This window comes from Fonsecaea erecta (assembly GCF_001651985.1).
Source record: "Fonsecaea erecta strain CBS 125763 chromosome Unknown Scaff7, whole genome shotgun sequence".
NCBI lineage: Eukaryota > Fungi > Ascomycota > Eurotiomycetes > Chaetothyriales > Herpotrichiellaceae > Fonsecaea > Fonsecaea erecta.
In genome coordinates, this window is record NW_017387250.1 from 484,855 (window position 1) to 509,006 (window position 24,152).

At 54.0% G+C, this 24,152-nt stretch overlaps 9 protein-coding genes across 9 annotated transcripts; 4 read left to right on the plus strand and 5 right to left on the minus strand.

The window, feature by feature from the left end:
* Positions 1-1,185: 1,185 nt before the first annotated feature.
* On the plus strand, positions 1,186-2,022 carry AYL99_08027 (hypothetical protein; the record flags this gene model as incomplete). The annotated part of the gene is made up of 1 exon (XM_018839535.1): positions 1,186-2,022. One exon carries the CDS (start codon positions 1,186-1,188, stop codon positions 2,020-2,022), a length of 837 nt encoding a protein of 278 aa, XP_018690656.1.
* A 2,349-nt stretch (positions 2,023-4,371) lies between these two features.
* On the minus strand, positions 4,372-5,056 carry AYL99_08028 (hypothetical protein; the record flags this gene model as incomplete). Its single annotated transcript, XM_018839536.1, has 2 exons — positions 4,372-4,791; positions 4,901-5,056. 2 exons carry the CDS (start codon positions 5,054-5,056, stop codon positions 4,372-4,374), a joined length of 576 nt encoding a protein of 191 aa, XP_018690657.1.
* Positions 5,057-7,106: 2,050 nt separating this feature from the next.
* Positions 7,107-9,029, plus strand: AYL99_08029 (hypothetical protein; the record flags this gene model as incomplete). The annotated part of the gene is made up of 1 exon (XM_018839537.1): positions 7,107-9,029. One exon carries the CDS (start codon positions 7,107-7,109, stop codon positions 9,027-9,029), a length of 1,923 nt encoding a protein of 640 aa, XP_018690658.1.
* A 1,059-nt stretch (positions 9,030-10,088) lies between these two features.
* Positions 10,089-11,104, minus strand: AYL99_08030 (hypothetical protein; the record flags this gene model as incomplete). The annotated part of the gene is made up of 2 exons (XM_018839538.1): positions 10,089-10,936; positions 11,053-11,104. 2 exons carry the CDS (start codon positions 11,102-11,104, stop codon positions 10,089-10,091), a joined length of 900 nt encoding a protein of 299 aa, XP_018690659.1.
* Positions 11,105-11,834: 730 nt separating this feature from the next.
* On the minus strand, positions 11,835-14,171 carry AYL99_08031 (hypothetical protein; the record flags this gene model as incomplete). Its single annotated transcript, XM_018839539.1, has 8 exons — positions 11,835-12,409; positions 12,473-12,564; positions 12,636-12,721; positions 12,777-13,029; positions 13,102-13,186; positions 13,253-13,673; positions 13,777-13,918; positions 13,978-14,171. 8 exons carry the CDS (start codon positions 14,169-14,171, stop codon positions 11,835-11,837), a joined length of 1,848 nt encoding a protein of 615 aa, XP_018690660.1.
* A 508-nt stretch (positions 14,172-14,679) lies between these two features.
* On the minus strand, positions 14,680-16,653 carry AYL99_08032 (hypothetical protein; the record flags this gene model as incomplete). The annotated part of the gene is made up of 4 exons (XM_018839540.1): positions 14,680-14,831; positions 14,881-15,227; positions 15,306-16,232; positions 16,280-16,653. 4 exons carry the CDS (start codon positions 16,651-16,653, stop codon positions 14,680-14,682), a joined length of 1,800 nt encoding a protein of 599 aa, XP_018690661.1.
* Positions 16,654-18,014: 1,361 nt separating this feature from the next.
* On the minus strand, positions 18,015-19,869 carry AYL99_08033 (hypothetical protein; the record flags this gene model as incomplete). Its single annotated transcript, XM_018839541.1, has 10 exons — positions 18,015-18,196; positions 18,281-18,544; positions 18,620-18,681; positions 18,733-18,819; positions 18,867-19,095; positions 19,149-19,321; positions 19,374-19,564; positions 19,623-19,702; positions 19,749-19,791; positions 19,849-19,869. 10 exons carry the CDS (start codon positions 19,867-19,869, stop codon positions 18,015-18,017), a joined length of 1,332 nt encoding a protein of 443 aa, XP_018690662.1.
* A 701-nt stretch (positions 19,870-20,570) lies between these two features.
* Positions 20,571-22,397, plus strand: AYL99_08034 (2,4-dichlorophenol 6-monooxygenase; the record flags this gene model as incomplete). The annotated part of the gene is made up of 2 exons (XM_018839542.1): positions 20,571-20,598; positions 20,656-22,397. The coding sequence occupies 2 exons, from the start codon at positions 20,571-20,573 to the stop codon at positions 22,395-22,397; spliced, it is 1,770 nt and encodes a 589-aa protein (XP_018690663.1).
* A 693-nt stretch (positions 22,398-23,090) lies between these two features.
* On the plus strand, positions 23,091-24,086 carry AYL99_08035 (hypothetical protein; the record flags this gene model as incomplete). Its single annotated transcript, XM_018839543.1, has 1 exon — positions 23,091-24,086. One exon carries the CDS (start codon positions 23,091-23,093, stop codon positions 24,084-24,086), a length of 996 nt encoding a protein of 331 aa, XP_018690664.1.
* Positions 24,087-24,152: the final 66 nt, after the last annotated feature.

The window sequence follows — 24,152 nt, forward strand, 5'->3', positions numbered from 1 at the left end:
CAAAACACAATCTGATTTCTCAACTCCCCCTAGCCACTGCGAGAAACGCAGACTGGACGAGGAGTGCGACAGCTGCCGATAGAAGACGTATGCCGTAAATCCTCCCCCCCTTTTCTCTACAAGTACATGTTGCCGTCGTCTATACTCTAGTACTACCACACGAATATGACCTGGCTGCCGCAACAATCTCGTCTCCTGCCCATCATGCATTAAATGCCAGTCATGAACCTTCGTGTAAACCCATCGTGATCGTCGCATCCTCAATCAAACCCGTAAACTGGCCGAAAACACAACTTGCAACTCCCCCCTTTCGAGCAGAATGCTGTCGCATTAGATGAGGTTGAACTCGGGCGTCGTCTTTGCGTTTTCACGCGTCTCGCGCAAAGCCGCCAGGGGACGGGGTTTGGGGAGGGACGACAGTGCCGCTGTAGTAGGATTCTGCGTGGTCTTTTGCGGCATGTAGTAGACGACGAGGAACGGCGCGAGAGCGGTGGCCGTGGAGGCGAAAAATGTGCCGATGGTGAAGTGAGACATTTTGTTTGTTTTGATTTTGCTGATTAAATCAAGCGAATAATGGGTTCGAAAAAGAGTGCGGTTTGGATTTGATTTATGTTGGTGAACCAGTCGCGCTGAGTAAACGAAGGTCGCAACGGAAGTCTATAAAGAATGTAAAGGGCTGGAAAAGCAGCAGGAACGGTGCAAAACACAAGTTAATATAGGAAGTTGTGTGATGGGTAAAAAGGAGAGGGAGAGAAAAAAAAGTGAAAACCGCGCAGGCAAGGAAAATTTGACAGCGCGTCGAAGCCCGCCCAGTCTCGAATCTGGGCAGCTAAGGGGGGGAGGCGGGGGCCGTGTTGAGCGGTCAGGGGCTGGAACGAGATGCCTCACCAGCCAAATGCCGCCTGTGATCTCCAGGCTTCATTGCCCCGTAGAGTTAATGACAGCGAGCGGGTTTATATTTAGGCGCAGCCTTGTCGCGCGGGACACCTGGCCGCTACAGGCGACGCTGCGGGCGCTGAATCAGCGAGGAGCGAACAATGCCCAGCGTGACATCACCGGCAGAGAGAGAGAGAGCTCCCACCGAGGTGCCACGGATAAAAACATGAGGAGAATCGCCATCCAGCACCTTTTTCGTCAGTGCTCCATTGAAACAAATATTAGTCTTTATTAGGCGTGTTCACAGCTATGGCCCTACAGAACACAACCTTAAATGTCCTGCCAAAGATCAGATGGACTTGTGCGTCCTGTCTCCAGCAACAATCGAAAACTCAGCAGCGCCAGATCCCAACCTCCAGCCTGCGCAATGCGTCTCGACCGGTCAGCTCCAGGACCCTGGTGCAACGCCGGCCAGTACGGGGCGTGCGATCCTTTACCACGGCTGCACAGCCACATCAGAGAGTACCTGATGAACAGCAACAGGCTGTGCCACTAGGTGATTTCTACACCGAGCTCCTCTCGACACCAATCCAAAAGCATCCAACGACATATTCCGACCTGCCTAGCTTCGTGCAACCGGGCGACGAGTCAAAGATGGAAAGAGCCAGGAAGGTGTTTGGAGCGATACGTGGATCAGGATATGAACGGCGGACTTCGAGCGCGCCCGACTCGACGTGGCGCACGATCAACGGGGTTCCCGTGCCTCCTAAACCTGCCGAGCCGGACAATTGTTGTATGAGTGGATGTGTACATTGTGTTTGGGACGACTACCGAGATGACGTGGAGGAGTGGGCGGCCCGAGTCCACGAAGCACAGTCAAAAGCGCCAAAACGGCGGCGAGGTGCCCCCAAGGTTGAGATGGCGAGGCCCGAAGTGAGCGAAGCGTCGGGAAGTATGGACGACGACGGCGGCGGGAGTGAGGGCCTCTGGGCCACACCCTCGGTAGAGGCTGATGAGGAAGATATCCTGTTCAAGGGCATTCCGGTCGGTATCCGCGAGTTTATGGCCACCGAGAAAAGGATCAGGGAGCGGAAGCGTGCTCGGAAGGAGAAGGGTCAAGCGGTGGACGATGACGATTTTGTGTGATGACCACCAGCCATTCATATTCACACCGAAGTTCTGGTTCGACACGCTAAATACCAGTGATGCGACAAAGTGGTATCCTGCAGCTTTTCACAGATTTTTGGGAGGTCTGATTCCGCCACCGCAGTACCGATGCAATCTATGAGAGTTGTCGGCCAGAACTTCTCGTCACAAATCCAGAAGCGGCGAAAGGGCTGCAGACAAGATCACATGGCAAGACTTGAGAGTATGATGTGCAACAGATCTTACTCATCAGGAGAGCCGGAAGAACGAGGCATGAAGTGGGGGGACACAAAGGACAAGAGACGCTATTTTCAGATTTCATTAATCGATACATGACGCTCAGCCGACACACGACGTTGTCATATCTTCTTTATCCAGCTAGTCCCCTCGCCGGGGAGTTGAGAAGATGGCTGTACGCCCCCTTTGCACAGCTTAACAACCTCAACGGTCGACCTGGCCAACAATATTATTCCATTACCACACTTGTCCGGCTGTGATGATCTCTTTGATTTGTTACGTGCCACCAGCTGAGACGAGAGTCATGGAGAACCTGTCTTTTCTAGATCCAGAAGTTGACCATCGACATGCAAAACTGCGAGACTCGCTTTTGAGAGGCGTCCACATCTCTTGAGGGTGGAGAAGCACCTTCGCATGCTCGTGAGGAGGCCTTGTTTCTATCCTAAACTATTGGATTCTGCCTCAACCCCTACAGGCGAAAGAGCATTGACGTCAAAATAAAATACGGAAATATACCATGTTGTTACTGGCACGCTTCTTTTCATTGGCGCTACTTGTATCAATTACATGAGGCTATTGCTATTGAAGACAGCTCTCGGTTTCACCAACCCAACGACCCCGTTGCTAGCTGGCTACTCACACTCTGCACCCCGTGAAGGTGGCCGTCGAATTTCGCAGAGCGTCCTCCTCTTTCTGCTGACTTTGTTTCTCAGCCTTTTTTGTTCCCCACCTGGTTGCAGTTCCGCGGACTACCGAACTCCATCCGAATCCCTCCCTGGGTTCAACAGATCAATCAACCCATCCTCCCCCCGAACAGAAAATGCCCTGCCTAATTCCACTCCGTCTGGTCTCTGACTAGCTGTACCAGCGGCCTGGGTGTGGGTCGTACTCCGGGTACGGGTGGCCATACTGGCTGCTGATGGTGACGTGGTCCTCGAAGTGGACGTAGTGGGAGCGCGATGTCGGCGTGGTGCACCTCCTGGCCTTTGGCCTGTTGGCGTGAGTTGACAGGGTGCTTCGGGCCGTTGGTGTCGGGGAGGCCACTGTTCTTAGTCGGGGAGCCACCGCCGGCTCTCTGCTGGCTTGTTGTTGCTTGGAGTTAGTGCAACCCATGTTGACGTTTGTGAGTGTTTGTGTTTGTGTTGGTTTTGGTTTGTTTGTTTGCTTGTTTGGGTGGTTGGCGTGGTTGAGAGGAGCGTCGTTCAGATGATCGAGATCACGGTCCGAGAGGAGGCCGTGAGTGAGTGTGAGTGTGACTGTGTGTTGTACTACCGTCGTACCGTCGTGGATGATTTGGTGATTGGCGAGGTAGTGTGTTGGAAGAGGCCGTGGTGTCTGACGGTGGATGTGTGAGAGTGCTGGTGGTGTTGTTGGTGTCGTTTGATGTTCAAGAGACAGCTGGGTGTATCAAGATGGGATGTAGTCCTGGAGAACAGAACGAAAAGACTTGACACGGGTCAGATTATATGCTCGAGAGGAACTGAGTCACAGACACTGAGTTCCAGCGAGCCATGAAGGACGTCGTCAAATTTTCATTCACGTCGATACTAGTCCCTTTCATATTCTTTGGATGTCCAATCCGCCCACTGCAGATTCTTCTGGATCAAAATTCTAAACCTCCCATCTCAGTGGTACAAGTGGATTTTCAGCTTCCTCAGGCTCCTCTGAAGGAGTCATGGCCCGCCCGCCCATCATAATGCGTATATTTTTTTTTCTGGCCTTCTTTCTGTTGTGTTTTTGACTACAATGGTGCTCTGGTTCGTGTATGCACATGCCCATGCCCATACTCTTCATCTGGTTCGCCCATCGGTCACGTCGGTCGAACGAGTCTCGTTGGGAACGAGCCAGGGGAACATACCAACTCTATTAGTTAGTCTTGCACGGACCTGTGGTTGCTTTGCTTTGCTACCCAGTGAGCAAATTCTTTTTTAGCCCTGTCGAGAGGGTATTTGCTATTGAGAACAACCCCTAGAGGCAGGCCGTCCATGGCGGGCGAGGGAGTCACCGACACCGACAATGGACGACGAAGCTAAGAAGAGAAACAAACAGATTGATCCAACCGGCACCCTGTCCCGTACAATTTCCATTCATTCTTCTCTCGGCCTGCCTGGCTCAGTAATGCGACCAGATGCCACGACTGGCGATCTCGCCCACGTTCCCGTCCAGGTCGCCAAAGTATACGCTCTTTCCACCGAGGGGCCAATCGACGCGGCCGAGAATCTTCACGTCCCGGTCCTCGAACCACTTCTCCCAGGCCTGGACGTCGGTCGGTGTGGGTACCGCGAGGCAGAAGTGCTGGTTCAGACGGGCCGGGGTCGCCACCTTCATGGCGGCGGGCTGCAATTGGCCATTACTAGCAACAGTCGCGGCGTCGTCTGGAGCGGCGGCGAGGAGCAGGTCGAGGACGTCTTGCGTGGGCCCGTGGCCCGGGATCGTGCCCCTTCTGTCGGCCATGGGGCTGTCTGAGGCCGTCGCGCCGAGTTGGAACAGGAGCAGTGTCGTCTGAGATAGGGCGAAGCCGGACATGCGTGCCTAGATGGGTCTCGCGTGAGCAAAGGGATTCAAGAGAAGAACAAGCCTGTCGACATGCTTGTATAGCAAAAGCAGGCGGGAGGCCGCTTTTTGGGGGGGGAGGTTTTACCGTGCTCATGAACGGCTCGACATCAAGCACTTTTCTGTAGAACTCGGTCGCAGCACCGATGTCCTTGACCATCAGACAGGTCTCGAGAATGTGTGTGATCTTCGGCGGTCTAGGAGGTGTCCAGTCGAAAGCCTCGTGTGTCGAGTCCTGTTCCATTTTCCTGTTGAATGTGCTAGCTGTTCTGATGGTCCTGCCCGGCCTGGCTGAGAAGAGAAGTGACGCTTGCAGTCCTCGCACGACACAGAGGGATGCCCGTCTCATATGGGCTGCTGCTCAGCGAACAACACTGGCGGTGACACATCTACCCACCCCCTTGCTTCTGGAGGTAATATCCGTTGTGGCTCTCATTCTCGTAAAATGACGAACTGCGATTCGTCAGGGTCAAATACCAGACGCCGGACAAGCTCACCCAGGGTGTGTACGAGGTAAGCAGTGGGAGTCTGGATTTCTTGGCCCTTTGCGGGGGAAGCGTAGATCATTATTGGGGGGGTTGTTCGGCCCCTTGCGTGCCATGCGGCCATTTTAGGCCCGTCGGGGTTTGGAAATCCGCCTCACGACCACACCAAAGAATGTATTCGGCAACCTTTAGACATGGTGGTGGTGAAGGACACAGAACGAAAGCCGCGGATTGAATAAAAGCAGCCTAGAGCATTCCCTCCTCAAGACCCATCATGCTCATTATCAAACATGTCTATATAAGACGGCTTGACCTCGTCAACAGTATGCTAGTCGCCCTCGGGTTGTTCACCTACGTCTATTCAAGATTCAAGGGCTTCAAATCCACAGGGTCAGTTCGATTACGAGCTTGACGTAGCTGTAAAGATATGTGGCCTACCGAGGAATCCCGATTGATAATTATACTGCTTGGGTCTAAAGTACATTACTGAGCGCAGAACGCAGCAGACTCGGATCAATCGGCGGGCTGCTGGACTTGCTGGGCAGACACTGCCAGAGTCTGCTAGATGCTAGGGGTCTGGAGCAACATGTCGTGCAACTCACCCCATTCCGGGGTGTCGCTCGCTTGCACTTCCCTGAAGCTGCACCATTGATCAGCGTAGTCTGGTATTGCAAACAATTCTGCAGGGCGACAAATGAGAACAAAGCCTTCACGATTAGAAAGTGGTTACGTTCATTCTCTTTTGATTGCTGTGACGTCCCCAACCTGGACATTGTGATTGTGACAAGAAAGTGGTAGATGTTTCCGGCCTTTTGCAAATCTCCTTTATCTTGGTCACCGTCTGCGCCTTTGCTTTAATATTTCCGATTGGTCGCTAACAGCATCAAGCTTCCAAAGAGGAGCCAATCATGTACGTTAGTGCCTGACCCAGTTCTCTATCCCATCCAATCAACGGTCTCCAGCTGCAAGGGTTACTTAGTATACTCCGTGCTCCGTTTGAGAAATGGGGAACTTTTCACTCCAGTATCATTCTACGACAATGGGTAGCAGGACTTCAGATCAGTGGCGTGTGTGGACTGGCATCATCACATGAGATGATCTGTGGGATTAGGACCATCAGGAGCCCTAACCGCTGTGGCCTGACTTCAACCACGTCCTGACCTACCAGATGCCGAGTTTACGCGCCGACTTTGTCTCAGCTTCGACCCCTGCCACCGGACTTGCATGCATATTCACGCATGCGCAATGCTGTGTGCAATTTCTATTCCCCAACTAGGCTTAACAGCGACCGACAGCCTCGACGCTTCCCAGTCGGAGTTGCGCTCGACTGCGCCATGGCTACACCTCCTGCTGAGCAAGATCTTGTTTCCATAAGGCTACCATCACCACTCCCCACATTCAGCTACATTCTATCCAATGGTTTCTATCGAGGTTTGCCGAAAGAGCATTAGGTCGGGGCTGCATGGGGACCTGTCAACCCATTGCATCTTAGGGATTGTCTGCCAGCCATCTTGTTTCCGTCCCCAGGTTTAGTCTTCGCCCAGTATGTGCCAGTTTCACTCTAGCAGCACAAAAAGTCTTTCACACGAGCGCTTGCAGCATGGCACAATGCTCTATCCGCAGGGATTTGATGGTCGCCAGAGGGGCCTTAAAGATCTGTATATCCCCTCTCCTTGCACTACAATGAGACTTCCTCCACGGCCGCTGTGAACCAATTTCAGTCTCAATGTGCTAGTCTTGTCCTCTCCTTTCCATTCCATTCATCTTAGTGCTCACCGATTTCTCTCTCATATCAAAGAAATCGTAAGGATGTCGGCCGCTGCCGGGATCGACAGAATTTCCACAGAAGACGACCTTCCTCCTTCGTCGTACGATGGAGTCCATCTGCCGTGGAAGACGTTTCGTCAACAAGTGCTTGCTCAGTACCGCATCAGAATTCTGGACTCCCCTCCCAAGGAGAAAGTCCCTGCAACGCTGCTGGCAATGATCCAGTCCGAGCTACCCAACGTTGCCAAATATGAAGCACAGAAGGAGCAATTCCGCGGCCAGGTCGAAAAGGGGAGGGGGTTTGGACCTTCACCACTCTTTCCTCCGAACTTGTTACCTCCTATTGACAACGAACCTCGACTTGCTCGGTGCATGGTGCCTTCTTTCAGCCGTGAAGCCCTTCCCGAGCGCGCCATCAATCAAATGGGTCCGCTCTATGAATTGAGCATCCCACGTAGCGGCCTTGGATGCGGATTTGCTGGCTCTGCGTTCACTGCCGCAGAGCTAGCCCTCCTGCCCTCTTGGCTGGTAACAACCGGTACCATCGTCCATTTCGACACAGGCTACATCTCGCCTGGTGCGGCACTCTATTGTCCCTTTCTGATCTTCGAGCGTACATTGGGCGACAAAGAACATCGTCTCGAAGCGGCCAACAATCAATGCGCCATCGGCGGCGCTTGGTGCATTCGAGCGCTTCAGATGCTCTACGCCAAAGCATGGAAGGGAGATATGGTGCCTGAATTGCCCATCGCCTTCTCGTGCTCTATCGACAACACGATTGCGGTCCTTAACGTGCATTGGATCGACCACGGGCAGGTGTATTGCATGTCTCCTCTGTGCAAGTTTGATCTCTGCAAAGACGAACACTTCAGCAGCTTCCTCATCTGGATTGACTCCATCGGTAAATGGGGTGTGGAACATCTGCTCCCTATTGTCAAAGCCGCACTAGAACGTCTCCAGGCAAAGACAGAGACTAGCGATTCCACTCCGCAGGCCACCAGGCTCACTCTTGATACCGGTGCCTGTCCCAATGACGTGCTCATCAAATCCTTGAAGACCACATTCGAAAACATCCCCTGGCGATTTGAAGATGACGAATTCACCCCTGTCAGCAGCAGCACCGCCAGCTGGGGCAGCCCGATGCTGACTGACCTCAATTTTGGCACCCTGAACTATCCGATCGTGCCGTCTCGTTCTCGCAACCGTACCCCAGTATCCGCCATCCAGAGGAAACAATATCTTTCACAATTGGGCCACCAACAAACACCCCCACCCGCATATGGACAGAGCCCTGAGCTCGTCTGGCAAAAGCGATTTGACCACGCCATGGACGAAATCCGCGATTTGCAGCGGGAAATCCAAGCCCTCAGAGGCGATATTAGTGATTCGAACATGTCTTTCCAGGGCGATCTGTCTGGTCTCAAGTCGACCATGGCGTCCGTGCTGCGCAAGGAAACCTTTTCTCTGCGCAGTAGATCGCTCTCTCTAGGTCTGCAGGAGACCTGGTCGATGCAAAGGGCTCCACAAAGTCCACTCGCCAACGAAATCCTGCCAGAGTACAGAATTAACAAGACTCCTCGTCTTCTACAGGAAAGGGTAATTGGCGTTCCTACCACTCCAAAGATTCTCGCTCCAGGCTTCCAAGAAGCTCAAGGAGAGCCCCCACTCTCACCGGGTCTGCCTTCTCCTGGTCTGCCGTCCCCGGGTATGCCCTCGCCCACCTTCTCGATGTACAGCGAGACCACCAATATCGTCACCATCCCGCCGGCGCCGCCAAAGCCTGCATCCTTGTGCAAATTCGCCACTCTCATGGTCTCGGGGCATATGGCTAGCATGCTCATCCCCAACGTCCTCCTGCGGATCTTCGTCTTGGGCTGTATCACCGACGTGTGCATTCTGGCCTTTGCGAGCCCCCATCTGCCCAGCTCGGCAGAATATCTCCTGTCGTTCTTGAGATCGCGCTGAATGGATTGTTGTATGTGGCATTTGAGCGCGCATGATGAGCTGTTCGAATACTTTCCTGTTTTTGCCTCTTTTTTTCCCTTTGTACTTTCAGCGGGCGGCGTCTTTAGTTGGTTCGGTGATGTGTCCGGGAAGGATTACGTCTATTATTTCTTACTATCTGGAGGAAACGTCTCAGGGACGAAAAGGCCGGGTTATAGAGGAGAGGGAACCAGAGAATCTTGTTGGAGCGTTTCGATCAACGCCATGGCAATGGAAGTCTCACGAATTTGATTTCGGCCCTCTTTTGGGTCGATCGAAAGCGGGCATATATCAGCGATGGACCCCTCTCTCTCTCTCTCTCTTGAGAGGACACAGGATCTTACTTACTACGCAAATGTACAGTATCGACCTTTTGGGGCTGGTTGGGGATGAATCAGCGCAAGGGGTTTTCCTTAGGTGTTAATGGAATCAAAATCTGTCGACCTGAAACTTGTAGTTCGCTGCCTCCCTCCCCTTTCATAGAAAGAAAAGAGAAAGAGAAAGAGAAAAAGAGAGAGAAAGAGAGAGATGGTAGGAGCTACAGAGGGAGAGGCACTTGAACGGGGGATCCACGGGGGTTCAGAACATAGGCACTTGATTGAGTACATAGACAGGCATTTTAGGCACTGGGTATCCAAGCAGAGTTCCGGCGCGTGTATATTCTGTAATTAGGAGACAAGCAGCACTAGGCCTAGTGAGCCTAGCTATCTTGGGGCATTATTAACTAGGGTTTCAAGGCCAATCCAAAATGGGGCATTCGCGGCATTGGCAGTAAACTATCTAAGTAAGTGTGCCCCCTATGTATCCATCCATCCATCCATCCATCCATCCATCTATCCAAGGGATCCAATACCACGACTGCCATTCTCCTATGTAGTTCAATGTCAAACTGCTCCAGCTCTGTCTCCATCTCCGTCTGCTTGCTGGACGGATGTCGGGTCTGCATGCAAGCTTGACAACTCCGCCCATCGTAGTAGAGGCTTTCTCCAATGCTCTATGTTCTATGTTCTATGCTCCATGCTCCATGCTCCATGCTCATGCTCAAGTCTGCGTAGCACGCTCCTTCCCCTTACCCGCCCTCTCATCACCGCCATCACAGCCCTCACCGTCATCCTTGTTGTCGTCGTCGTCATCGTTGGCCATGGTTTCAAAATCCGCCTCGACCTCGGCGAGCAAGGTGTGGAATTCGAGGCTGCTCTGCAGCGTGTCGTTGGCGCGGGCCCAGCACTCGTCCTCGTCGCCGCAGCCGGTGTCCAGCACGATGACCTTCCCCGGGACGAGGCCGGCGGAGAGCGACGGACGGAAGAGGTCGCGCCGGTGGTCGGTGGCGGACCCCTGGTCGTCGGTGGCGGAGGTACCGAAATGCTCCAGGAGCGGGTGGATATGGTGGTTGAAGTCGGCGCAGGACGCAGCGAAGGCGCCCTCGGCCGCGTGGTACGCACGGCCCACGGCTGTCCGGCTCCAGCCGCTGGCGTCACGCTCCGCTCCCGTCGCGGGGGCCGTGTCGTCCCAGTCCTGCGGCCTGCCGACGACGCGCAGCTGGGCGACTCGTCTGGGACGACGGCAGACCAGGAACAGGCGCTGGGCAGCCTTACAGAAGCGTGGGACCTGGTCTATATTACGTGGAAACCCCTCGATAACGAGGCAGGCACGGCGTTTGAGGTGTTCGGTACGTTGAAGGAAGGTGGCCATGCGATGGGCGAGGTCCGGGGCCAGGACGAAGGGCAGGCGAGCGTGGCGAGCGTCGTTGTGGACGACTTGGCTGAGCGTCTCCGCCTCGGCGCTGTCGTCTATCGTCCGTTCCACCCGTTCTGTGACTCCGACGAAGAAGAACCCGTACTCGTACGCCAGCCGCTGGCCCATCTCGTGCGCGAGGGAGCCGGGGGGCCCTATGTAATACAAATTGTCAGACCGAGTCAACCACTGATCTGTCCTCAGAGAGAGAGCGAGACGGAGAGGGCGCGAGAGAAGTGTTACAAAATGGGGAGCCAGGTAACAGACATACCGACGATGAAGATGAGCAAGGGATACTGAGTGTCTGGAGGTGTTTCCGCCATTTTTGCCGTCCTAGGGAGGAAGGTTTCGGTGTCAGTTCGATGAGATTTGACTTGGTGTGACTCGATTTGACCTACTTCGATGCAGTTTGTTTGCTTGCTTGCTTTGCTTTCCTGCTTGGTTGATGGATGGAATGGATAGACGACCGGCCAGAACTCCCACACTAGATTCGACCAGCAGTGAGGGCGGGACAAGGATGAGATGAAGAAAGACAAAAGAGAGAAAGAGCTTGCTGGATGGATGGACCAGCGACGGACGGACTGACTGACTGAATAAATGAATGACTGAATCAGAGACGGCGTAGGGGGGGGCGCGGGCGCGCCCACAAGGAGGGGCAAAAGAGCGTTTCAAATATGGGGGATCGCAGCTTCATCTACTGGCATATACGCCTCCCTGTATGCCTCTGCGGACGCGGCAAGGACGACGCTGACGGTGATGATGACGGTGACGAGGTCAGTTCATGCGTGTCAATGTAGGGGGAGTGGTTGGGAAACAAAGGGACCGAAAGAGGACACCATGATGATCCATATCGCCCTTGTGAAGACACACAAACACACACACACACTCTCTCTCTCTTTCTCTCCCCCCCTTTTTCGGACAAGAGGATGTTCAATCAAACACCCACTTGAGTAGGGTACGTCTGTGCCTCTTTCTCCGGACTTGCCCTGTGAACCATTCCAGCAGTTTGACCATTCGCTTCCCCAGCAGAAATCATGTCGATCAATCGATCAGTCAATGGGCCTCCACATCGAGCCGGTTCACCTCCTCGCCGATGATCTTGGTCCCCTCCTCACTGGACATGATGTCGGAGCGGAACCAGTGGCGGATGCGATGTCCGGCCAGCATGAGGACAATAACGAGACAAAACGCGGCCAGCGACACAAAGGCCATCATGCCAAAGACCCAGCCGACGCCGACCTCGGCCTCCCAGCCGTTGATGAAGAAGGGGATGGCGATGCCGAAGATGGTGCGGTAGAAGTTCATGACCGTGGCCGCCTCGACGGGGTACTTGGTGAAGCACTCGACCTCGTAATTGACGAGCACGGGCACGGCCACGTTGGACGAGAAGTTGAGCAGGAAGTTGCCCACGGCGGCCACCATGTAGTGCAGGTGGTACTGCAGCGCGGCACCGAAGAGGCCCAGCCCGACGTTGAGGCAGAAGAAGGTCGGGAACCACAGTGCGTGCAGACGGAACTCGGGCTTCCAGATACCACCCGTCTTGCGACAGATCCAGAGCGGGAGGCGGTCGTTGAATGCGAGACCGTACAGTTGCCCGATGATACAGCCGGACCAGGCGGCGAAGGTGACTGTTCGTTCAGAAGAGTCAGGAAAGACCAAAGGCTGAAGAAAATATTGCGGGACAGACTCACATTCTGCGTTCTGGTTGGGTGTGAAGCCATAGCCCTTTTCGCTGACTGGCGATTGCAAGAAGACGGCGAGGAGATTGTTGACACCGACGCCCCTGTCAAGAGATGGATGTGTAAGGATGCTATATATCACACAGATGGGACCGAGAAGAAGAGGGAGAATTACCAGCCGAACACGATCATCAAGAACAACCCACCGAGAATCCCAACAGGATGGATACCGATGCGGATAGGCATGGTCGCCAGATGGAGCTAAAAAGCGTCAGTGAGCTGGTCTCATCCTCCCATGACTGAGGGAGACACTCACTGCTTCCCGATTCGTCATGCCTTCAGCCGCATTGGGCTTTCGGAAGAGATAGACGTCGACGGAGCGTTGAAGGAAGGACGTCGAAGGAATGGGATATGCCGGCCGTCCAGGTCTCGTCCAGCCGGTCTCTTCCAGTAGGAAGAAGATCAACAAGATCACAAACCCCTCGAGCCCGACGTTGTACCAATACTCAATGTCCCAAGGGGCTCCGTTGCCGACCACGAAGCCTGAGAAAGTCGGCCCAGCAAGCGTTCTATTCACAGCGAAATGTTAGCCAGCTCAGCCCAGTCCCGGAACAACTCGTCGAAGCAATGGCCTTTCTTACCCAAGGAGGATCATGACGTTGTAGAACGCAAAGCATTTCCCACGCTGGTGCAGGAAGAACGTGTCGGTGATATAACTCGCACCCACTAGCCAGTCCATTTGTGTCAGCAAAAGGACTAGAACGGAGGAGTCAACCAGCAAGAGGAGTTTACCGGTCGTTGCGCAGGACCCAGCCAAGCAACCAAACAACCGAGACAGGACGAAGGAGTAGTAATCGCCCGAGCCGGTGCACGTCGCCGCCCACACGGTACAGGCCAGCGTGAGGACGGTTGCCCAGAGAATGCTGCCGCCGCGACCGATCCTTCTCGACACGGGGGACCAGAAGAGAGGGCCGGCACACAGCCCAGCCGTGGCTGCAGAGACCTTGATCCAGCGAGTGTAAGCCAGAGCGCCATTTCCATATCTGAACAGGATCATCGATCTCACCGAATAGGTAATCTCGACCGGCGTTTTGCGATACAATGCGCCTTGCTGGAACACACTGGACACGTTGCCCACGGCCTGCAGCGTGCCCGTGAAGCCGGCGAACGACACAATGAACAGTGTCAAAAGCTTCCTCCCCCGAGACCAGTTCTATTCAGAATTCCATCGTCTCATCAGTTTTCAAGCCCAGAGAAGGAAATCGCTCTGGAGGAGGCTGAAAACCTGAGGAAAGAAAATGGGGCGGGAAACGCACCAGCGGATCGCGAGGGTCGTCTGAAGGCGCCGGTACCAGCGTGATGCCAGCCTTGTTGTGCGCGGCAGGGACCTTGAAGCGCTCATGGTGCTCGGAGACCTCTTCTTTGGATATGCTTGTCTTCTCCGCCTCTTCTTCGAGGCTCAGATGGTTATTGTTGTTCATTCTTTGTGTGACTTTGTCCCGTGTATGTGTGTATACGTGCCCGAGAGAGAGGGAACTTTGGTGAGAACAGGGAGAGATACTCCTAGGTTCCAGGGGTCGAAGAACAGAGGCGGACGTCGGGAGATCAGATCTTCTTGCTGGGTGGATAGGCGAGCGACCAAGCTGTAGTACAATGCCTTCCAGTCCTTCGCTGGCCTTTTGATCTGCAGCGCCATGATCTGGCGAGCCATCCTTGGTCCATTCGCAATAGGCCAACGTTTCCCTTTCCCAGCAGGCCCGAACACAGAGCTAGGCACGGTGTTTCGCGGTCTTCAGCCTGGAAGATGCAACTGTCCGGGGTCAAGGGATCCACCATGGTAGTCTCTTCCCCGTGGGGGAGACGGTGGAACACTCTCCAAATCTCCAGCTACCAATAATACAATGCAGCCTCCACATGGCCGTTTCCGGCAGGTTGAATCTGGCTGGGTTAACACAGGAGTACAACGGTCACGAGGACTTCACCGAGCGCGGGGCGGCTCAATGAAGACGACGTAAGTATAGGACTGACGGAACTAATAAAACGATCACGAGACTAGACACTGGACGGGCAGGTTAAACGGCGAACGTAAGACAGGCAGGAAGCATTTTAGATTCCACGAAGAAGTTGCGACTTCTTGATACTCCGATCGGTCGTCATTCCTCGTATTCCCATCGCGTGTCGGCGGCCTCGGAAGCAAATAGACGCCATTCCGAGGACATCTACGGCGTCGACCAAGCCGGGGGACCGGCTGACCGAGGTTTGCCCCTGATGCTCGGCGCAATCTGTGCATACCGGACTGCCAGCTCTTGTTCCCGCGCCGTCAACGCTGTTGGGTCGACGCCGATAAGTTTATTCAAAGCATGAGTGAGGTCTGGAGCGGTCAGACTGGATGATGAAGGGTCATTGGATATGGAACAAACCTAGCATGATTGACCCGATGCCCCAGTGTCTGGCAAACTGTGCAATTGCGAGACAGATAACATCGCGGTTGAGGCTGCTGAGTGCAGTAGAGCCTACCGACCTGGTCTGCAGAACGTGCATGGCTGCAGGGCCGACCAACGAGCAGACTATGAACGGCGTCGAATACGCAATGTAGTCCGGGGACCAAGCTTTAATCGCTCTGATAACTTCATGCGCATGTTGGACGCATTTTTGGGCGGCTACTTGCTCTTCTTCTCCACTTAAAGTCGTGCTCGTTGGTGAGGCTGATGGCGATCGAGAGGTGTCGTCAGAAGAAGAGGCTGTGAGAGCTTCATAAGTACGCGCACTGGCATTGGTCAGAAGGTTAGAAAAGTTCACGCTTCCAGAAATGGTGAGCGGGAATGGATCTGCTGGTATAACTTACCTTTGAAGGATGATGTTCGTAGTTATGATCCAGTTGCTCCTGGCGAATGTCAAGTCATTGAAAACAAACACGCTCGGATTCAGCCGGAATTGCTTTGGCAAATTCAAGCTGAAGCAGGTCAGTGCACTTTGCATCTCGGCCCTGGCCTGTTGAGAAACTCTTCTCTGTGCTTTGAGATCGTATGCTAATGCCATCAAGAAGTTGGCGACAAGAAACCATGCTCTTTCATCTTGATTCGGCGAACCCTGAAGGCTCTTCCATGCCGTTGCTGGAGTTGGACCCATTGGTGCAGATGCAATTGGTTGCTCCTGGAACCACCGTTCATCGGAACACGGAAGCAGAACGTGCATTTTGTTGCCATCAATTGTATACGGGCGGCGGGCAACGGTTGACGCAAAAGTGTCGAGTTCCCAGACAGACCACCAAGCACGTCGAAGTTCTTCTCGGAACACCCACTCTTCTGGGGAGGACCATTGGTTCAGAAACAAATCGGGTTGTTGGCAGATGTCTTCATCGGTTACGTCAATCCCTAAATCGTACGCCAGTCGAGTACAAACGCCCGTGAGTGTCCATCCGAATGAGGTGGAGGAGTGTGTGTTGTGGTAGAAAGAGAGTAATATACACCCTTGCAAGTACTGGAGTGAGGGCGCAAACCCGTCTCCTTGAAGTCTCGTGCCATCCGCGTAAATCGACTGAGCCTCTTTCGCAAACCGCTCCCCACGACGAATTGGCGCAACATCAGCAAGGTGTGCGGCGCTGGAAAAGCGGGCAGATAAAGCCATCATGCTGTTTAGAATGAGAGCTGTCTCTAGAGACAAGCTTTTCCCAACGGTGTCTTTTGGTCTCTTGTCCAAGTACCGCGCATAGAACTGAGGTCGATGAAATATCGGTATGAAGCCGCTCACGCGGTCAAAGAATAGATCAACCCTGTGGGAGATTAGTCCAAATACACGCGGCAAGATTGAAGCTCTCACAGTTGTCGTACTAGGTCGTTCCGGGCCGTCAGAGTGTATACTTTGGATTCAGACGTTCGAGATAGCGGAAGGCTTGTGGAAAGTGGATCTGTCTCTACCACCGACCGCTTCGTCTGACGGGCACATTGGCCATTGTCGTCATCTTGCAGGATCAGAGAAGATACTTGCTGAATCTCGAGGCTCGGATATCGCTGACTGGTGTATGGTGAGGGTGGTTGGCTCGGAAAGTCGGCTCCAACAAATATATCTGATAGTGATGAGCTGAAGCTGTGTTGTAGAGTGTATTCGTTGGCCCCCTGTAAATTGAAGTCTGGTTTGTCGGCAATGGCGAATCCAGTACTTTCTTCGTAGCATTCGAGCGAAGAGAGAAACATGTTCGCAGAGTGTCCCCGAGGTGTGAGCCTTTCAATACTGCTTTGCAGGCCGTGAGTGGACCTTCCAGCACCTGCCTCGTTCTGGCCTGATCTCCCCGATGGGTGAGTTGAATCAGAATCGGCTTCCACAGTATCTACGAGATCATCTGCAGCACGGTGTAAGTTTAGTTCATGAGGTCGACAAGGAATATCGACAGACGTACCGTAAGACGCGGCTGAAGCACTTCCTGAGATGGCCTTGCTTCGTTTTCTCTCCAAACGAGTTCCCTGGCCACGCCGTTCAGGGCGTTTTCTCTTGGTTGGAAAGATACACTGGCTGCCCACTCGCAGACACAAAGTACACGTAGGCCGCGTCATGTCGCCTGAAAGAGTCACTATAAGCCAAGAGGATGAAGAAGCGAGATAGGGACAAGGGGGTGCTAGATGGTTATTTTTGAAGTTCGTATCGACTAGGTATGGGCAAGTTGCACCTACACTTGGTCTTCTTTCTATAACATCAAAGTCGACATCAGCCGTCCACTGCGCACACAGTCAATCGTTTCCAACGTACCTCTTGCATTCCTCACAAGCCCGAATCGGCCAGGGTGGGTACTGGTAGTGAATCTGAGGACTCGGTCCCTCAAAAGTGTGTTCTGCGATCATCATGACATCGCGTGCCGGGCCAACATAAATTCCCTGCATCTTCAGAGCCACGGCCAGAAATCTTGGTGAAGCTGAGCGTGGGGAGCTTGGAGATGGAACGAAGGAGACAGCTGAGCCCTCCTCGCATCGACAGGCTCAAGAGGTGTCTCTGTCATTGTCCAGAAGGTGCCGATGGTGTGGAAACGCAGGGTTCGCTTGCAGAGGGCAAGTGCGGAGAAGATAACGTTCTATTTGCTGGCGAGTGCTGCATGTGTGGACCAAGTGGCTCCCAAGGAGGAAATGAAGATCTCTAGAATCAACGCAAGCCGTTGATGGCACCAGTGGTGCCAGTGAACGCGGGGGGGCTGGAGTTAAAAGCCCACGGCCAGGGCTTGGACGGTGAGCTAATTGGAACCTCGTGTTCGTGGCCGAAGATCCACCTGAATTGCCGATCTTGCCGCGTCATGGGAGGACATGGGAATGCGGAGGACAAACAGGGCTGCAGAGGGTGAGAAAGTAGAGTATCGTTGAAGATGTCGTAAGATCAATATCAAATTACTCAGAGATGTATAGGTAACGCAAAGGAAGTAATAGGTGCATCCAGACTCTATCACGTGACGAGGCTGCGACTCCCTTTTATCCAGAGAGAAAAGGGGCCGAAAAGCTCGGTGGCTCCAAGGTACATAGGACAGATCGTACGTACAAGTGATCTGTCCATGGCGAAATCTAATATATGCCTTCTATTTTCCTTCTTCCGACAGCCACACCTCAAACGCCCTGTTAGTATCCGCCACAGAGTCGAAGCCCAACATCTTTCGCTGGTAATTGACATCGGCCCATCCCCAGCGGGAAGGCTTTTCCCAGTCTACTTCGGCGAGCTCTTGATCCCGAGCTTCTTGTTCTGGGCCATCGTGCATGTGATCTGTGTAATACTCAGCGTGGAGCTCTACACGAATATGGGGAGAGCCAGATTTCCACAAGGCCTGACAGACTTGTTGGGACTTACACATGTATCGGTTCGCTATAGCCCCTTTCACATTGACCGTTGTTCGCTTCTTCCGGAGCGACTCGAAAAGTCGGAGAATCGAGTTGATGTTCGACCGTTTCTCCTGATCTGGTACTCTGTCACTGGCTTGCAAACGGCCGAGCAGAAGCCCCAGCACTAAGCCGTCCTCTGCAGCCATGGCGGCTCCTTGTGCTTGGTACGGCAAGCTCGGGTGGGAAGCATCCCCGATGAGCACAATATTGTCTTTGACCCAAGTCCGGAGCTCTGTGCGATGTTGTAAGTTTCTACAAATGCTGACAAAGTAGATGAAAGCTTGGAAGGGCGTCCAGGAATACATACCTTCGTGATGGCACAACTTCCATTTTAAAACACTGTTATGGCAGGATATAATCTTGGCAAGTCTGGATCAAACATCAGTAAAAGCAAATGTTTCGGGGAAGTAAACCACCCACACTGGATCCCAGCCTTGATAAGTCATCCGCATTTCATCGATATCGCCTGTCTCTGTTCTGGATCCCGGGGGGAGATTGTCTGGGCGACTGTTACCATTAGCAGATGAATTTCACTTGTGGAAGCTCACACTGACATGAGGACGAGGTTGAAAGCAGTGCCATTCTTGATGGGATAGAAGACGCTGTGCCGGTCTGGCCCCATCCAGTTGTATGTGCACCGTGAGTTGATGAGCTCGTCCACTCGGGGGTCCTGAAATGCTTCCAGTTGCGCTCGAGAAAAAGTCCCGCGATATGCGAGGTCTCCGGTAGGGACTGGCGGCGACGGTTGGCCCAAAACTATGTCTCGGATCGCAGACCAGAGACCTTTGGGGCGCGACTGTTAGTGTCTTAGTCTCAATGCCAGAATGACCACGTACCATCTGCGCCAACGATCACATCGGCGTCGATAACTTCACCTGTCTGAAGAACCACATGGGGATTCTCGGTCGAGGCTTTGACATCGACGGCTTCCGCATTCAGTCGAAGCTTGCCTCCTAACCGGACCGCTTCATCCAAGAGGACACCATGATAATCTGCTCGATGGATTACACTGAATGAGAGTCAATCATTTCCCTTCGTGCAAGGATTCGAGTTCAACTCACAACCATGGGCCATTAAAGTCCTTAATCATCTTCTCGCCGCCTATCCTGCTGCAGAGGATTTTGCCATCTTTGTAGCGCTTGAGGTGGTTTGCGTTGACTTGAATGGCTCCAGCGTCGCGGATCTTTTGCTCGAGGCCAAAGTGCTGAACGACGCGTGCTGCATTGGGCGGGATCTGAATGCCAGCCCCTATCTAAATGACAGTGGTGTTAGAAATGCTGGGAGAGCGAGAGCACTGTCGAACCACGTACAGGAGATATTTCTGGTGCTTTTTCCAGAATGGTCACTTCACATCCTCCACGCAAACATGATATAGCGGCAGCCAGGCCCCCTATTGCTTCATGAGAGAGGTAGTAAAGTCGGCAAGGCGGTCTTACCAATACCAGCTCCCACTACCACAACCTTGAATGGCTGCTGAGTCTGCCGGAGAGTCAGCTTATTGCAGCAAGAAATTATGATTGCAAGGACACCACCTACAGCAGCGGGCTCCCCTGTCATTCTCTGAGAGACAGATGCTGAATACTCGAGAAGAATAGTAATACAGTAAGCGCAAATAGTAAAAGAGCCCAGGTGAGGTTGTCGCTCGCTAAAGCCAGGAGGCATGGGTTGCAGGGCTATGATATACCTCGCCCATGACACCCACCTGCGGAAATCGACTTCAAGGACCAAGATGTGTACCCGAGGCGGTTACTGGCAATCCTGCGCTCTCCACCTTGGATGAGCATGTGTGTGTGTCTGTGTGTGTGTGTGGAGATAGAAGGCAAAGCGTGCTCTCGGCAGTGGTGGTTGTGGTGGGGGAGACGGTCATGCGGCCCATGAGCTTGTCTTCGGAACGCCGTGGTCAGCTTCCGACTTCCTGCATCCTTTCGCGGTGCGTTTCAATATGACATGGTATGGCATGGCATCATTTGCATTGGGCCGGGGACGGCATCGTTATGGCAATTCCGACTTGGATTTGACTGCTTGGGAAATATCACAATCGGGACACGCTCCGTGCATAGGCGGCCCTCGAGATCTATTTCCGCGCCCATCGCCCCTGAATATGTGTTCCACTAATGGCTAGTGATAAGAATACCTTTTTTGAGATGCGGTATATACCAAGTCTTCATGGTATGACATATTAGAAACTGTTTGTACCTGGGAAATTCGGAATATAGACCTTGATTGCCGGAGAAGCCCGTTGTCATAAGCCCATTGTCATGACGGCCAGTGACGAAATCTGCCACGGTGAGCGTCTTTCCGCAAAGAGATCTGGACTACGTCGAGTACTGACTCGTGCTCAAGATGTTTCAATTCCAGTCCTCATCGTTGGTGCCGGGCCTGCTGGTGCCACCGCCGCTTTGTTGCTCGGTCGGTATGGCATACCGTCCATTGTCATATCTCGTCACCAGAGCACAGCCAATACGCCGAGGGCGCATATCTTCAACCAGCGGGCAATGGAGGTGCTACGCGACGCTGGAATTGAAGGCATCGTGAAACCAGTCGCGTCCAGCAAGGAGCAAATCGCCCATGTGGCCTGGCTCCATACCCTCAGCGGCGAGGAGTATGGTCGAGTCTATGCCTGGGGAACAAAACCTGATCGCATGGGAGAGTACCTTGTTGCAAGTCCGTGCGAGATGTCCGATCTTCCACAGAGTGTGCTTGAGCCCATCCTCGTCGATGAGGCCACGAAACTGGGAGCCGAGTTTCGATTCTCTACCGAGTTTATTCAGCAGCGCCAACTCCCGGATGGACGCGTTGTGACAACTGTGCATGACCGGGCAACACTTGCTACCTACGACATTACTTCTCAATATTTAGTGGGCGCTGATGGGGCAAGGAGTTCTGTCCTTTCCAGTCTTGGAATACCCATCGATGGGAAACAAGTCAGCGATGCATTTGGCGTCCACATCAAAGCAGATCTGAGTAGATACTTCAGCCGTCGTCCAGGGTCTATGGTGTGGATCTTGAATCCGGACGCACCGGACTGGTCATCTCACGGGTCTATACGGATGGTGAGGCCGTGGAATGAGTTCCTTGTTTCGATGCACATGGCCAAACCAGATGTCAATTACATTCCCTGTGCAAAAGATATCATTCGGCGGCTACAACAAATGATTGGGGACAGCTCCGTCCAGATTGAACTCTTGAACTTCTCACGGTGGACGATCAACGATCAGGTAGCCCGGGCATGGCAGAAAGGCAACGTCTTCTGCATCGGCGACGCGGTTCATCGACATCCTCCAATCAATGGGCTCGGGTCAAATACCTGCATCAGCGATGCTTTCAATATTGCTTGGAAACTGGCATACGTCCTGAAAGGCACTGCGGATCCCTCTATCCTCGAGACTCTCACCCTCGAGCGAAAGCCTGTTGGTGATGGTATCGTGAGGCGAGCCAACGATGGGATGCTGATTCACAGAAAGCTGTGGGCGTTAATGGGCTCTACCACAGAGGAGCGAGCAGTCGTGTCCGGGATACTCCAAGCCCCGAGTATCGAAGGTGCGCGCCTGAGAAAGCAACTGCGCACGATTATTGAGGAAACCGACGACGAGTTCAACGCGTTGGGAATACAGATGAACCAGATCTACTCGAAATCTCCTCTCCTCGTAGTGGAGAACGGTGACAGCCCACCTGACCTCGACGGAGTGAACCTGATGAAGCAACAAGTGATCTCAACGTTTCCTGGCTTTCATTTGCCGCACGTGTGGGTGGTGAAAGATGGCCAGTTGGAGCGGATATCGACACTAGACCTGGCTGGACATGGCGAGTTTGTTCTTTTCACAGGCATCGGCGGCGAGGGCTGGTTACAGGCAGCAAGGGACATCGCACGGACAGATGGAGTGCCCATGAAGGGTTACGGAATAGGCAGAGGGCTCGAATACTCTGATGCATACTGGGACTGGGAGAAGGTCAGGGGCGTCGAAGAAGACGGGGCTGTCTTGGTGAGACCCGACCATTTTGTCTGCTGGAGATGCCAGCGTCTCGTCTCCAATCCTAGTGCCAGACTGAGGGAGGTCATTCGCGCTCTTCTTCGTCCTGGGTGATAGATTGTACAGTCCTTAAACAATGCATGGCCTCGACGGGGACGCTTAGGGATGCCTAACGGTGTATCCGGCCGTCGCTTTCGGGTCCCCCTTTCACCGAAACATACTCCCCAACAGCTCAACGACCGGCAGATCCCCTATTACAACCCACCAATCTTTTGTCTCTTGACGAAAGCGGGGTGACCCTTCCTAGTGAGCATCGATAGGTACATAGACAGGGGTAGGACGGCGTTCGTCCAGAAATGGCGAGACGCCGCCGCCGCCCCGTGGGGTAAGCAAGCAATGCTTCCTCACGAGTGGAGATTTGGGCCGGATGCGCCGTGGCTGGTCCGGCTCTTGGTGGCCAGGGATAGGAAAGCCTCTCGGCCGGTACATAGCTTTCTGCTGGACAAGTTTGGCCGGCGGTATTGCTTCCGCCTTACGGTGCACCGTGTAGTGAGATGGGCTTTCCTGCTTTCCTGCTTCCCTCTCCCCTTTATGCTGCTATACCGTCGTCTAACCTCTCCAAAGGCACTTGACGAGGCTGACAAATCACACGGCCACTGAGCTCTCTACGTTGTTAGAGGCGGCTTGTAAAGTATATCTCCAGTCGGAGTCCTTCTGAGAGAACAGGGAATACTAGATCTGGGGAAGGACGAATCTCGAGAATTTGTCCACCATCACTCCCAGCGGGACCAACAACAACAATCGACAATGCCGATCGCCCTGGACGACAAACGCGTTCGGCTCGTCAAGACAGCCTTTGTGACGTACTACCACCGCGATGTACACAAGGCGTCCAAGTTCCTGCTGGACTTTGGATTCGAGGTGGCGGAGCAACGGGGCGACGAGGTCATTTTCTTCAAGGGCTACGGGCCCGACCCGTACTGCTACGTGGCACGGCGGGCCGGGGAATGGGAGGAGCCCCGGTTCGGCGGCGCGGCCTACCTGGTCGAGTCAGCGGCGGAGCTGGAGAAGGCCAGCAGAAACATCCCGGGGGCGTCGGCGATCAGCAAGCTGGACGCACCGGGGGGCGGGGGCATCATCACGCTGACGGACCCGGTCGGACACCTGGTGCACCTGGTACACGGGATCCAGGAGAAGCCCAGCGAGCCGCCCGCCGACAAGAACAAGAACCTGCAGAAGCTGGTGGTCAACTACGAGGATGAGAAGCGGCGCGCGGGCAAGTGGCAGCGGTTCCAGCCGGGGCCGGCACCCGTGCACAAATGGGGCCACTACGGCGTCAGCTACCCCCCGGGCCGGCACCAGGACATGGTCGACTGGTACACGGGCCACCTGGCGCTGGCGGTCAGCGACAAGGTGACCATCGGGGGCCAGGACGCCGTGACGTTCTTCCACATCGACCGCGGGCTCGAGTACACCGACCACCACTCGTTCTACATCAAGCCGACGCGCGGCGACGAGGAGAAGCCCGACGTCGCCCACAGCGCCTTCGAGGTCCACGACTACGACGTCCAGCAGCTCGCCCACAACTACCTCGAATCCAAGGGCTACAAGCTCTCGTGGGGCGTCGGCCGGCACGTGCTGGGCAGCCAGATCTTCGACTATTGGTACGACGAGTCCGGGTTCGAGCTCGAGCATTATGCAGACGGAGATCTGGTCAATTGCGAGACGGAGGTGACGGTACAGGAGAATGGACCGCATACCATGTATGTCTGGGGACCGCCGCGGCCGGCGGCACGCGGCTGAGGCAAGAGAGATAAGCATTGCCTCTCTCTGTGTCTAAAGAGTACTGTTGGCTGTGTATTCTCATGT